Below are 14,580 nucleotides of genomic sequence, written 5' to 3' on the forward strand. Positions count from 1 at the left end.
CAGATGGAGATTCAGGCAAACAAGGCCTTGCATATACACATCAGGGCAACCTCCGTCAGCCTCATACTTTGAAATAAACGGCTTGTTTGTGAGTCTGAATGTAAGTAAGCAAAGAAACTAAGCGCCTGTAGCAAAAGTGTGGCATTAAGTGTATAGGGAAATACATCCAGGACAATTTGCATGTAGTTAGTTTACATCTGATGCTGAGGATAGCTTAGTGTCTCTTCATGCTAAAGAAGTAACTTAATAGATTAAATAAAATGGTTAATGCCTGCGAGTTTCCAAATTACAAGGATAAAAGACAAGTTACACACCAGGCAGTTTTTATGGACTACCACCAGATAATAAAGACTTGCATACTGTAATTCCTCATACAGTTAAAAAAGAAAAGATTTCTTTTCATCAGAAGAGGAGAACTGACTGCAGGAACAGTAGTAGTTTCTCTCAGACTATTCTGAGAGACCCCTACTGCTTTGTAGTACAAAGCAGTAGGGGTGTCACAATTCCCCAAATCCTCAATTCGATTTAATTTTTCAATTCTTTTTTTTTTTTGTCCTTTTAGCACAGATGCCTATACCATTTTTAGACTAGTCCAGTTATATAATTTCCATCAGTTTGCAATGTACCACACTAAGGCCTTACTGTCAAAATTAAATAATTTACTGACAATATAATGTAACATTAACTTGTTTCAGCAGTCAATTGAAAACTTACTGGAAACAATCTAGTGACCCTTTTGTAACTACAGTGTGCACTCTTCATAGTAGATGATATTCAAGTTCACAACAAAACAAAAACTAAATTAAAACAGCCATGTCCATAGACATCACTGAACAATTAAGTGTCTTAATAAACTATATCCTAACAGTAGCATCCCTGACGCTACAAATACCTCTATAGCTCTAGTTATTGCTCTAGTGTGAGTTGAATTTTGTTGAAGTTTAGCTCCAAATGAGGACGGAAGAGTTGCCTGTGTTAATGGTGTTAATGGTGTATTTCTTTATGATGCCGGCAGAGATATCCTGCCATATTTGTCATGTTGCCTGTGGACGAGTTTGCTACACACACATAACATAACTTACAGACTGTGATTTTCTTATCGCCATGCAAACATTGTTGACATAACTCACGGTGAACGCAATATATTTCCACACGGGTGATTTCAGTGAAGCAGGAATCTGGTTTATGTGTGTCCTATATCAGCGGTTGCCATGGTGTCCTTTAACCGGTTGCAGGTTTAAGTTAGAGGAGGTAATGTTGACTCGCCTGCAGGACGTGACATTGGGGGCGTGGCTACATCCTCCATTCCTCCTTTGATTTCGAAGGTCGAGATCATGATGTCAATTTGATCAATATCCGACTTACAATCGAGATTGTGACACTCCTACAAAGCAGGACTTGGGGTTCAGCAAGGTAACCTCAGGTTTAACCCTGGCTTTTCAGAGTTACAATGGTGGTTCACTTTTTACCAGGGTACATCATCATTGTGACTAAGGATAAACAGTGAACCCTCTCCAGAGCAGGTTAACTTCAGAGGATCAGATCACAGCCAGTAAACAATCCAACCATTCAACTATTCAAATTATACAAATGATCCATTATTTCTGCAGAATCCTGACTTTATTGTCCCAGGATTTCTATTTCCACTGTGGTTTTAAAACAGAGCTTCTAACAAGCGGAGAAAATGTCTATGAAACAGATTATGATGATTTTAGCTGCATTTTACTTGTGAAAACTGTATTTTATCCCCAGAGTGACAGTGTGGATGATGTTATATTGTTATTCCATCACTGCAGCTCAGAATAACATGAGACAATTATGTGTTAATAATTGGAAATAAAAACAAAAGATTGTCTTTTATCAGAAAAATAGCCCACACACTGTTAATTGGCTCCCATGATTATAAATGCAACATTTTGGTCAGATAAACTTCAGTCATTAACTAGTTTTCCACTCTTTGCTTTGGCATTAATAGTCTGGCATTAGTTTTATTTTATTTTTTTATGCAACATATTCAGGAATGGGTCTTCATCATCCAACTGAATAGCAAACAATTCTCATTCCTCTATAGTTTATATAGTCATATAAAATGATTCCCACATGTTCTTTAAGCCTTAGCCTGCTTTCAATATATGGAAATAAGGCTGCACGGGTTGTTTTATTTTGAAAGATGGAAGTTTTATTATGCTGATTCTGTGTCTGACTTCCTATCTGGTGCAATCTGCTCTGTTGAACTTGTCGCGAGTTAGAAACTGTTCTGTCAAAAATCGAAATGCTGCGGATTGATAGCGCTGTGGCATGGAGAGGCGCTGCTGGGACGTTGCTGACATGCTGCTGAGATGCTCCCGGTGGAAACACTCTCATTGATTATAGTGGCACCTATCAGCTCCAGTGACCGCGGCGCAGCTGTAACGTGCCGCTGACGGACACGGTGGAAATTGGGCTTTACTTGGCATTTGTTTCTGTTTTAATGATCAGGTTGTTCAACAATAAATCAGTTTAATTTGGGTTTTAGTCACAATTGGAATTTGGAAACTAGCAGACCACAATTTATGCTTGATAAATGTTAGAACAATGAGCCCCTGTCTCATGTTTTCAAGTACTGGTTGATTTAAGGTCTCTGAGCCACGAAAGTCAGAAGTCAATGAGTTCCATATTATAGCTGGCTCACAAGAAATTTTGTACAAAAAATTAAGTTTGGTAAATAGACCAAAGAGGGATTTCTTCAAAGCCAGTGTGGACAGGAGAACAATTACTCTTTTAATGTGCAAATGGGTATGTGAGTATTGTATTTTTGTTAATTGACCTGAAAAACGTGCTGTCTTTGCAAATAAGAACCTTTGAAAATTAGAACAATGAATATTGGTTGAGAGCACTGAACACTGTTAATTTGCCCCTCTCTTCAGTCTTAATGATACAGTTTATAACTGAGAGTGAAGAGGGGATCCAATTTCTGATTTTTTTTTTTCTTGGTTTTAACGGTAACACTAAGTAAAACCACCATTCCTTCCACAGCAGGGGCATTGCAGACAAATCAGCAGTCAGGTCTCCAAGAAGTAGAACAGTTATTTCAAGACAACTACTGCGACACAACATACTGGCAAAGGTCACCAATTATTTTGTGTAACAAAATACATAACCATTTTTTTCCTCACAAGGCTATCACACTTAACTATGTCAGCAAGGGACTTACATCAATTTAGGATACAGTATTAAAGGTTAATTGGCAAAGCAATCTTGATTGAAAAGGGTGGTTGAGATGTGTGTGTCAGGAAATTGGTGACCCTTGTGCCTTATGAGTTTTAGGTGGGTAGGGAACCTTAACTCATATAAATAAAATTGATTGAATCAAGGAGGAAAAAGACTAAACATGACAAAGTCTTGGTCTGAGAGAGCAAATTATTACATGGGAGCCTGGTCAACCTCATAAAACAACTTGACAATGCCACGTTCCTAAGAGTGATTTAAGACCTACCTGCTAAGTATCTTATATCTATAGTGACATTATTTTAACTTAGTAATTACCAACATGAAAGCAATACCTGTGTGCTTATTTTCAGACATTAAATTTATCACATTTATGTAAATGTAGCATTTGATAAAACTGGTGCGTTGAAGGTTTTTGATTTGTTGCCTATTGGCCAGTAACCACATTATTTTACTATTAACAACGTTAACAAATGCATGCATATAAACAGGCTGGTCCCCTTGGTAACTACAGATGGAGAGCCTAAGGCAACATTGGAGGGAAGTCTGGTTATAGCAAATATAATAAATGCAACACTTCTTTGAAAGACACTGTGCCAAAAAAAGCAGAAATGCAGAGGAGAAATCTGAGCTTTGTACATTGCAATGTGAGGCATCTTGAGCATAAGTTAATATCTGTGAAAAAATTTTAACAACTGATGTAAGAAGGAGGATGGGGAGGAGTAGTACCCTCAGAGACGTTATTCAGAGACGTAACTTCTGTTAATATGAAATCAACAAAAGAAAAAAGACCTCAGGTAGGTGTGAATTTATTATTAGTATGCATCACTGACTAAGGCCATATCGAACAGGCTCTGGGGTACATATTTAATGGAGTATCACCTACAAATTCTGTTTTTTTCGCAGCACTTTTTGCCTTCATTGGACAGTTACTGGCCAAGAGGGAGACAGGTAAAATGGGGAGAGAGGGATATGACAAGCTTGCTCTCTACTCGTACCAGGGATGTTGCAGATATGTGGCATGTATAGTAACCACTCAGCTGTGGTTTTTAATAAAATTTTAAAAAGAGTAAGAGAGGTCAGCAGAAAGTTCGACATCAGTTGCCAATTTAATATTTTTAAAAATATATATTATTTGCCAATAATAATATAATTAGTTGTTATTGTTATCCAATTAAATCAACCAATCAGTATGTGCCAAGGCAGTTCAGGAGGCATACAACTGGGTATTGATGGGTTGGGCTCTATCCTTCCAGCACAAGCAGAGTCTCACTAATTTGTGAACTGGGATCTTTTGAAAAGCCTAGCAGGATTTTAAAAAATGTACTTGCAACGCACCAATTTTAACATCAGGACCATTAATTTAGCATTTTAATGACTAAACTAGCAATCTATATGCAGGTGTAGTTACATCTGCTAGAGATAGAAATGCCAAGACAAATTAGATCACACAGGTTGTAATCTAATGCAACCTATTTTCGATATCCAATTATCAAATTGAGTCCCTCAGTGTCTCTCAGTTCAGATCACGAGAGACATTATTTTCATTACAAGCGAAACTATTAAGTCTTAAAAATGCATGCCATTTAAACATGTTCAATTCCAGATATTAAATCATGTAACTAAAGACGTTAGGCAGCAAAACAGGAATTAAAATTAAGTTGTTGTTTTTTTTAAATCATACATTCAAGGAACTTACAGTTTTAGAAGCAGTAAAAACATACTGGATGACCATTTCTCTCTTTGTGTTGAGATCCTTCTCCCTCAAAGGAGTCTTTTTTTCCTCATTCAAGTTCATGTCCTCCTGAAAAAGAAAAAAAAAAGTAGATAAATCATGTTTGAAATTTTTAACTGCATTAAGTCTTTTTTTTTTTTTTAATTCAATAACATCTCTGGCTACAGAACTTAATTGGCATTCCCTGAAGCTTATTTATTTTATTATTTCATATTTCATTTTGCCCCATTTAATTATTTTTGCTTAATTTTAGTTCATTTACCAAACTGGTGCGATGAAACAAAAATATGATTAGACATGAATGAATTAACAACAACATGTTTTTTTAAATGTAGTGACTACAACTTCTGGCCTACCCGTCTGCCTACATGTAGTTTGTCTTATGATCTACTCTCATGTATTGTAACTTCCATGAGTCATCTACAGGCTCTTGTTTAATGTTTTGCCTCCATGAAGGACATACATGTGAAAGGTGTCTCTCATCATATTACAGATACAGAAATATAGAAAATAATACAAGAAAAGAAACAGGGAAAAATATGCTGCCATAGATTGTCCTTTAACAATCCACAACTGATTTTTGAAAATGCCAACAGCCAGAGAAAATCTTTCTGTGGTGTTCTCAACTATTTCACTGAAAAAAAACAGTAAAGGAATACAGTCTATCAAAGTCATCACTCTACTGGGAGTTCTGTCATTTTTTGTCATGTATTTTATTTAACCAGAATATAACCTGTATTATGAAAACACATGCAACAGTTGTTAAAAATGTGATGCACGCCCATCTTATATGCACTTCCTCTTCAATCCAAATCTTTATCTCTCAGTCAACATGCTTGTCCTTGCATCATCAGATTGTACATGTCGTGCTGCTTAATGTTATAAGAAAACTTTTTTGGTATTGCAGAATGACAAAACAACATACCATCATCTTTTCAAACAGAGCCAGGATCTCTTTTTCCGAAGTGATCTTTGAAGACAGCTCCTCAAACTGATGGGAGGTGGATGATGAAGAAATGGACCACTCAGTAGTATTGTGTTTAGGGTGTGATAAGGGTGGCCGCTCCTTTTTACTACCCGGAATCCGAATACTGGCGAATCTGTCCAGCTGTTGGGACAACAGAGAAGACGCAATTAAAATAAAGACAAACACATATTTTAATGTTAGTAAGATACATAGAGGACGTGTTAGTTTATGAACATATTTAAATGGTTAATAGTCAGAATGGAGTAGATGACACATGCCTATGGGTTAGAAAAACAATGCTATTAGTGTGAACTATGTGAACAAACACATATATCTACTTAACACATGTTGAGGAGAAGTGACACATTGACACAACACATTCTATATAACGTGGAGGCAACAAAAACATTAGTTGGTGAGAATTATTAGTCAGTGATTTTTGATGGGAATGAGTTTAGTGTTTTAAATGGCAATAAAATTGAGCTTATATTGCCACTTAAAATAAACTTGTGATGTTAGATGTTAAACTGACAACTAAGAGAAGACAATAAACATTTCACAAATCTTACCACATCATCTGTGATGTTTTTAAAGGGTAAATGCTACAAGTAGGGAACAGACAAAACAAAAACAAAATGAGGATTCATAAAACAACTGGATCAAATAGTTCAAAAAAATAAGTTTTTATCTAATCCCTACAGCAGCTCCCAGCTATTTATTGTGATCATGACCTTATAACTTAGTTGAACCTTATTTATTTTTATATTCTTAATGAGAAACTCCACAAGTTAAATTTACGGTGCTCAATTCTTGCATGCAAAAACTAGGAGGTGGTCTGGCGAGGAGCCGTTCTGTGCGGGTGTCTCGCGAGACCACACAGTATTTCAGTGATGTCACGATATTTCGACGATGTTTACAGCTTTAGCAGTAGCAGTAGAGTAAAAGCCATCAGGTAAGTATTATTTTAATAAACTCCTGGTGTACTTACAAACTTTCCAATGCATCGATTTATGACTAAAGACCCTATTTGTACAACTGTAGAAGTTTGATAACAATCCAGGCATTATAAGTAGGGTAATTTACGAGATACACTGGTGGTCCTGTTAGCGCCTTCGGCTGATGGATCTAACTCCACTATTTTCCAACCAAATGAAAATGAACGGCTGAGGCGCTGATTAGATAGACTTCATGGTGCATATGGCACTAGGTCGAAATTACACCGAACCATCACTCTAAGTCTCTTTAAGCAAAGTAGAAAATGTCTCCTAAATATACAAACAAGGTAACCAAGGACCATTTAGGAACAAATAGAGGAATGCTCTTTACTGTGTAAATCAGTCACCTCAATCCAACTAAGCTAATAAATGCTGAGACTTTTTACTGATGTTTTTTTGCTTGCTGAAATCAAACTAAGGCAAAAAGGCTCCCAAAACACACAAGTACTGCCATGCTCACAGTACAAGCCTGGCAGAAGATCACCAGTGAGAATATCAACTCACTGCTCATATTCCAAGAGTCACAGACCTTAGGCAGATGACTTACAGTTTATTTGCACTTGTAAATCTACTTTCTGCACACTATAATTGGAGAACTTTGTATAAAAGGGGCAACCGTTCCTACATGATTCATCTGACATGGATGCCAACACCATCAAATTAATGCTAGGAACCAGCAGTTTAACCTCATACTGTAGTAATGCTGCAATAAGCTGCCAACACAATAAAAATGGAAGGAGCCAAGTAGCTTATAATAATGAGAATAATAGTTTGACTACCTTTGGCCAAGATATTAACCAGTACACTTTATGGTAGTGATTCAGTCATAGACCTGAGCCAATATTAAATCTAACAATAGAAACATCAGTTTTGTGTATAACAGTGGGTGGAGTAGACAGGTCATTAACATAAATTCACCAATATGATCTTCAAACCATTAAAGGCCACTTTGACACAAAAAATGATCTTATCTGCCCTCTTTATATGGCCATGGATACTTAAACCTTGTATGCTATGAACACTTTGATCTAAATGTATTAATGGACAAAGTGCATGTAAATTAAAATCAACCCAAAACTGCTGCACGTCCCCTAGAAGCCTGTACAACCAGACATGACAGTCCAACAGATGAACCATCACTAAAATATCTATGCTGAAGTGTCATGCAATCCAAACATCAACAACTCTGGTTATTTAAACAAAAAATGCTGCATAAAAGTGCTTCTTCTTTTCTTTTTTTTCATAAACCTCTGCTAATTATAATGGATCCACATGTGCTGTGGAGGAACAGATTGGTATTTGCTCTGTTATGTGTGTGTGTACGAGCTACCTCAATGCCTGTCAAACAAGATTTGTCTGCAGCTTTTTCTTTTTCTGTGAGTTAGTTAGTGTTTCTGTAAACTTCTTGGGATGTTGTCATTTGTATTTGGAACAGGTGTAACTGAGTCAAAAATGCCAAAAGAACAACCCTAATAAGGAAGGGGGGGTCAATACATTAACAGAAAACAATACATTTCAAAACGTCGTCATAATGAAAAAACTGACAATTAGGTTAAATCTCACTCAAGCATAACAGCAAATCATACAGGAAAACAATCAATACATAGCAGTGTTTAATTATTATAAAATCACCTGGAACAAAATGTCAACCTGTCATTAAGCCATCCGCCTCCATCATATATTTTCCCTCAAAAATGTGCGAAAGAAACGGAACGAAAGTTGACATGAGAGTCAGTGTTTCTCCTGTATTAATTCTGCAGCAGCAGTGCAGAATTATGAGCACCGCTGCTAAAATTTCACACGATCAATATCAGCAGTCTTCTAATGATTTTCACTCACACACTGTGCGAGCATGTTATCATGGAATAGTTTTGTGTATCAAATCCCACAATCTTCCATCTCCTCATTCTTCAAAGGACATCTACGTGAAAGGTATAGTTATGCAAGTAGCACAGCTGCTGTAAGGAATATGGCAGTGTGTAATGTGTGTGCATGGCGAGTGTGTGGTATAGAGCGAGCAGCAGAAAAGTGACGGTGAACACAAGCAGAGCAGAAGAAAAGGTTGGCAGTAAGTGGTCAATCTGACAGTAAATGTACAATACAGACGACAGTGTGGCAGTTAATAAACGCTGCAGCTTCTCAAGGCCAAGAAAAGTTTCATCTGTTGTTTCAAAACCTGCTGGAGAAGTGAAGGGGGTTAACCCTGAAGTCAGCAACAATAGGCAGTCTAGCCTGATCAGGCTCACTTAAGGTGGACCGGTATTCTCATTTTAATTGTATGTTTGAATGTTTCCAATTTTTACTATAATTGTGATTTTTTTTTTAATGTATGTTTTTATGCTTCCGATTCTTACTGTTAAATGTTTGTTTTTCAGTAAAGCACATTGAATTGCCCCTGGGTATGAAATGCACTATATAAATAAAGCTGCCTTGCCTTGCCTAGCATAAATCTCAGCCTCTCCTAAACAGAGAAATGTGTGGAAATGCACACAGCCGAGCAGAGCCTAAACAATCTTTTTCTATCAGTCCAACGTAGTGCAAACTAGCACAATCCACCTCCATAATGAAATTACGCACCCGGCACGTGCCTTTTATATAGTATGTAGGGCATGTTATTTAGACTAAAACAAACACCAAAATGTTCAATTCATAGCAGAATCGCACTGTTGCAGCTTAACAGCACCGAGCAATTACAATTGAACAAAGGAGTCCGAGTGTGCACTTGCTGTGTGATTGTCCAAAGCACTACACTGTGAGAGTGGAGGGTAACAGAAGCACTGCTGCAGGGCAGTTTGTATACAGCTGCAGAGGAGAAGCCAAACTGACAGGTGTAAGAAGAAATGCTTAGACTTGTTAGATACTCCTACTGTAAGCAGTCTGCATGAAAGAAAGAATTCATAGCATGCATGTAAAATGATTGTGGCTCTGTAAGAATAAATTATAGTGAATCATGTTCAAATACCAATAAAAGCACAGCAGCTAAATTGACCAATTGATTAGTCAGAAAATGAATCTGCAGTTATTCAAATTTGATTTTAATTCATCTCACTTTAGTTCCAGCTTCTTAAAGATCAAGACGTGTTGCTTTTATTTTATTTGTATTACTCTTAATTGAGTATAGCTGGCTTTGGGACAGTTGTTCAGACAAAACAATTAAACTGCAAGCAATGGTAAGGCTTCACATGCACAATTCAAAGGTGTCCAAACAGAGCAGGCAAAAAGGAGCTAAACGACTAGTGGAAACAGGAGAGAGCCATCAGTAGTAGCAGCACAGGATGGTGAGAAATGAAAAACTTACAAGATCTCACTTTCATTTTGATGGACAAAATAGGATGGCCTAACGGCAGTAATTATGTTAATGTCAGTGAATTCATTTTACTTTCCACTATCACCCTCTGCATTTAATTAAACTGTGATAACATCTTTTTCAATTACCTGAGAAAGGCAACCCAACACTTGTTGCGAAAATGTTGATTTAATTGTCTTTCATACATAGTTAGAAAAACCTTGAGATGATTTTCACTGTTCACACACAGTGCAGCTTCATTCAGGAACATTTCTATCTAGCGTCTTTTCCAGCCTGCCATGGCCATGTCGGAGTAGATGGGACAAGGGACGGTCCAGTGGATGGCGGTAATGCAAAACTTATAGATGACAATCACTATAAAATTCACCATAAAAAAAAAAAAAGATGGGGGGCAAGGGCGAATGTACGTGTAAAGAGCAGAAGATGTCTCTTATGTCAGTTTCAAACCATTCTTGAAAAAAAGGAATTTGTTTGCAAACAAAAAACTTGATTAACTTGTTAGTTATCAGCAGAGTCTTGTGATTGATTTGCTGGCTCCACGAGAAAGACTCTTTCATCAGACAGATGTGACCCTTTACATGATTGTGCCTGAAAAGTTATTGCTTCCATTCACAACACAGCCGTACTGGTATATTCCCTAAAATGTTACTGTCTTAAGGAAGGGAATTGAAGGGACAATTTCCCTGAATATCCACACCTGCTCCCTTTCTATAGGGAAATTTGTTTTGGTGGAAAACAAATGGTCAAGCACCATAAATATTGATTACTGACAGACACATTTTTGTATATCAAATCGTTCTTAATTTCAAATTGCAGCTCTAAGTTATCCTTGACCTTCTGTCAGCAATACTGTATTTTATGTTAGACTTCTTTTGAGAATAAAATATGTTCATAATTTTTCTTCTTCTGTGTTGTGTGTGCCATTCCATAATTATTATTCCGATTATTATAATTAGGGGCCCAACTGTCACTGAATGGTCTCTTAATGAGACCATATAACCTTTTCAGAGTTCAAAATGACAACTTATTTTGGGTATCACATTGGTTACTCTCATCCATCTTATCCCTGTTATTAAGAGGGTCAAACACAATATCTCTAACAAACATTAACAGGTTACATTAACATGTCCTCTGGTCCGTTTTATCTCTGCTGTTTTACAGAGAGTGGCCTCTAATGGGAAATGTACTTCCTTCTTATTACAGTACATATTGTGGTATTGCAGTGCCACCTATTGAATGACAATTAACTAGATAAATCAATGCTCACTGTGGAAAAGATTTACAATGTTTTTTCAATCATATGTTATGATAATATAATAACTGTAGATGTTAGACAAAATTGAGGAGAGAGTGGGGCTGAATTCAAAGACTGAGCAGTAACATAACAAGCACAGTACATGTGTGTGTTTCTTAATGGAACAAAGTAAGAAGATGTCATTTAGAGCTGTGTTTCTTAAAGTCAAAGAGGACAAAAACATGAGAAACACTTTTTTTAGGAATTCAGTGCTCCTTGAGAGCCAACGTGGGCTCAGTGTATTTAGCTTCTTTTTGGTCACTGAAAGGAAAACCAGAAAAATAAACACCTCTGTCAGCTGCATTGTAAAGGTGTAGTTCAGCGGCTCACATAATGATGCTTTTCACTCTTTTTAACAATAGTGTAAAGTTGCTGCCATGAGTAAACAGCATGAAAAAGCAATCTCAGTATGCTGTTAACACAAACACAAAACATGCTATCAATGACATCACAGTAGCTGCACAAAATCTTGAGCAAGCGTTTCTTGCACTATTGGGTTCTATCTTCATGTTAACTGAGGAAACTCCATGAAAATCATAAGATGCATTTGAAAGTTTCACAAAAACCTAATAAATGGACCTTGAAATACAATAATTAGTTAATAATATTTCTAAGATTAAGCATGAATTTTCATGGTCAAGGTTAGAAGTTCTGACTATACATTTTTATCCACTTGTTTTTGATAACGGACTTGTTTTACTCAAGGGAGCTTGTTATGTTAAACACTGTTTGTGCTAATTGACATTTTCAAAGCATGAAGTCAAGGACTATCAAAATGTGATCAGCCCTAAGGAAGTTAAATGCCAGCCATTCCCCACCAGTCAGTCAGAACATAAACAGCCCTTACAGATGTCCAGTTGCCTTCGACTGAATCCTCCTATGACTGAAAATCTTCTGTTGTGTTAATTTCACTGTCCAATGTTTAATTTTAAACTTCCTCCAAAGGAAATGATTTCACTGTTATTTGTTGTTGTCTTAATCTTAAATCCTGCAGCTACTTCTTTGCACTTCACACGCTGAGTAAAATGTGTTGTGATGTGATGGTTCATGATGGCTCTTCATATATGACAGTAAACTGAAAATTAAATACATCGAAACATTTATGTCAGATAAAAACATGCAAATTGAAGAAATTCCTTTTCACCATTTTTTAACAATTCATACAAAATAAGGCTGCAACTAAGAATTCTTTGTAGTGAATAGGTGTCAAAACTTTTGATTGGTACTGTATATATATGTATGGTGCATACAGTCCAGAGTGTATATCTGTATTATCCCCTGTCAGACAGCCACAGGGATGCAGGTTAAGCTCACACTGGCTAGCAGTCAATCAAAACCGTTTAACATACATCATCTGACCTGACTTTGACACTGCTTTCAATTAGCACTGAGAAGTAAATGTTAGTCGTGTTGTCAACAGCTTGTCAGTGGGACAGGTGGCAATAACAGTTACATTTAAAAACCATTGCCATTTGCTGCAGGCAGAATCTCTAAGTGGTGGCAACAGTGTTTTAAGTTAGGGTAAGAATGAGGTCAAATGCTGCAGAGCACGCATTAAATAGATCTGTGTCTTCCACAAGTCTCAATTAAAGAGTGTGTGTGTGTGTGTGTGTGTGTGTGTGTGTGTGTGTGTGTGTGTTGTTAACAATAGCCTGAATGAAAATGAGAACCCTATTGAGAACCCAAATAATGGTGATGTTTTGCCTAATTAGCAACATCTCCCTATACATAGCAGAAGAATACAGCAGATAAATAGCAGGCAGACAGAATGGTTTGTAGTAGTAGGAGGCACAGGGATTAGTGTAACAGCTAAACCCTGTGCTAATTTTAACCTTTTGATTTCCTACAGGCAAAGCAGAGTCAATAAACAGTCAAGGTCACTGTTTCACTAAAAAAAACTAAAACGAATATTCAAAGAACGTGTTGTGTGAGAGATTCTGCCAACAAAATACATTACCAGTCACATTACAAAGACATCATTCATCTGCTTTACTGTAGTAGCTGCTGCTCACTTTTTCCGTGTGTGTGTGTGTGTGTGTGTGTGTGTGTGTGTGTGTGTGTGTGTGTGTGTGTGTGTGTGTCCACGACTGTGCCAGTGACAGGTAAAACAGAGAGAGAGCGAGAGAGCGAGAGAGAGGGAGGAAGAGGGAGAGAGAGGGAGAGGTAGACACAGGGACTAAGAAGCACATAATTTGGAAACATTGTGTGCTTGTTGTTGCACCCTAAGACCATAAAACACTTGTATCCACCACAAGACAGTTAAAATGAAACTGGCGTTACAGTTGTATAGTGTCATACTTACAAACTTTGGTTTGCGGTCTCCTTCATCGTAGCTTGACGAGCCGTGGAGGGAAGAAAGACCTTTCTTCTTTTGAGATTTACTGTCTCGTCCGGTATTGGATTCAAACCGCTGACTGTAACTATCCATGTTGTTAACCTGATAACTTCTACACGAACTGGCAGCAACTCAAGTTAATTTAACCAAGTAATGTATGTAACGTAAGGTTAAGCACAGCACCTAAAACTGTGAGGGACACACGTACAATTGTCCGGTAGCTTGCCTTGACCAGACTACTACTAACATTGGTTAATGCATAGCTGTAAATCCCACCAGTTTCTCAAAATCAGAAGTCCATATTCTCAAAGCTTCACGCCCAACTATCCGTTTGGCTAACCAACGTTAGCAGGTTTGCACCCCTATCAGTCACTGATGGCTTTACTCAGCGCTAATCCAATTTAAGGACTGTCACGTAAAGACTTCAGTTTCCGCTAACCTGAGGAATGCGGCGGGCTTTTCCAGCGCGGTGTTCTACAGTCACTTATTTTATCCAACCATTAAATTATTGCTATATAGTTATGTCAAACTGTAGCAAAGGCGATAGCTGGTTAATTTAAGAGTACGGTAGATATTTTTTGACAGACCCGCGCAACGAGTATGTCCGGGTCCGCATGTTCAATCCGACCAATAGCATCCACGGAGCCACAAAGAATGAACCGTCATTGGTTCATCCTCTACTGTCTTACATACAGTGCATTTGATTGGCTACAGTGATCTGTCAATCAAACGAACTTCAT

The 14,580-nt window shown here is 37.4% G+C and overlaps 1 protein-coding gene across 1 annotated transcript in view; it reads right to left on the minus strand.

Moving 5' to 3' along the window:
• LOC128376055 (protein diaphanous homolog 3-like) overlaps window positions 1-13,949 on the minus strand; it is a 170,171-nt gene extending 156,222 nt beyond the window's left edge. Inside the window, exons 1-4 of the mRNA XM_053336388.1 lie at window positions 13,808-13,949; window positions 6,479-6,511; window positions 5,868-6,050; window positions 4,907-5,011 (exon numbers count right to left, since the gene is read on the minus strand). Coding sequence (XP_053192363.1) covers window positions 4,907-5,011; window positions 5,868-6,050; window positions 6,479-6,511; window positions 13,808-13,933 — 447 coding nt within the window. The 5' untranslated portion in view covers window positions 13,934-13,949. The remainder of the gene's footprint in view (window positions 1-4,906; window positions 5,012-5,867; window positions 6,051-6,478; window positions 6,512-13,807) is intronic.
• Between the last annotated feature and the right edge of the window lie 631 nt (window positions 13,950-14,580).

This window comes from Scomber japonicus, chromosome 1 (genome assembly GCF_027409825.1).
Source record: "Scomber japonicus isolate fScoJap1 chromosome 1, fScoJap1.pri, whole genome shotgun sequence".
Classification (NCBI taxonomy): Eukaryota; Metazoa; Chordata; class Actinopteri; order Scombriformes; family Scombridae; genus Scomber; species Scomber japonicus.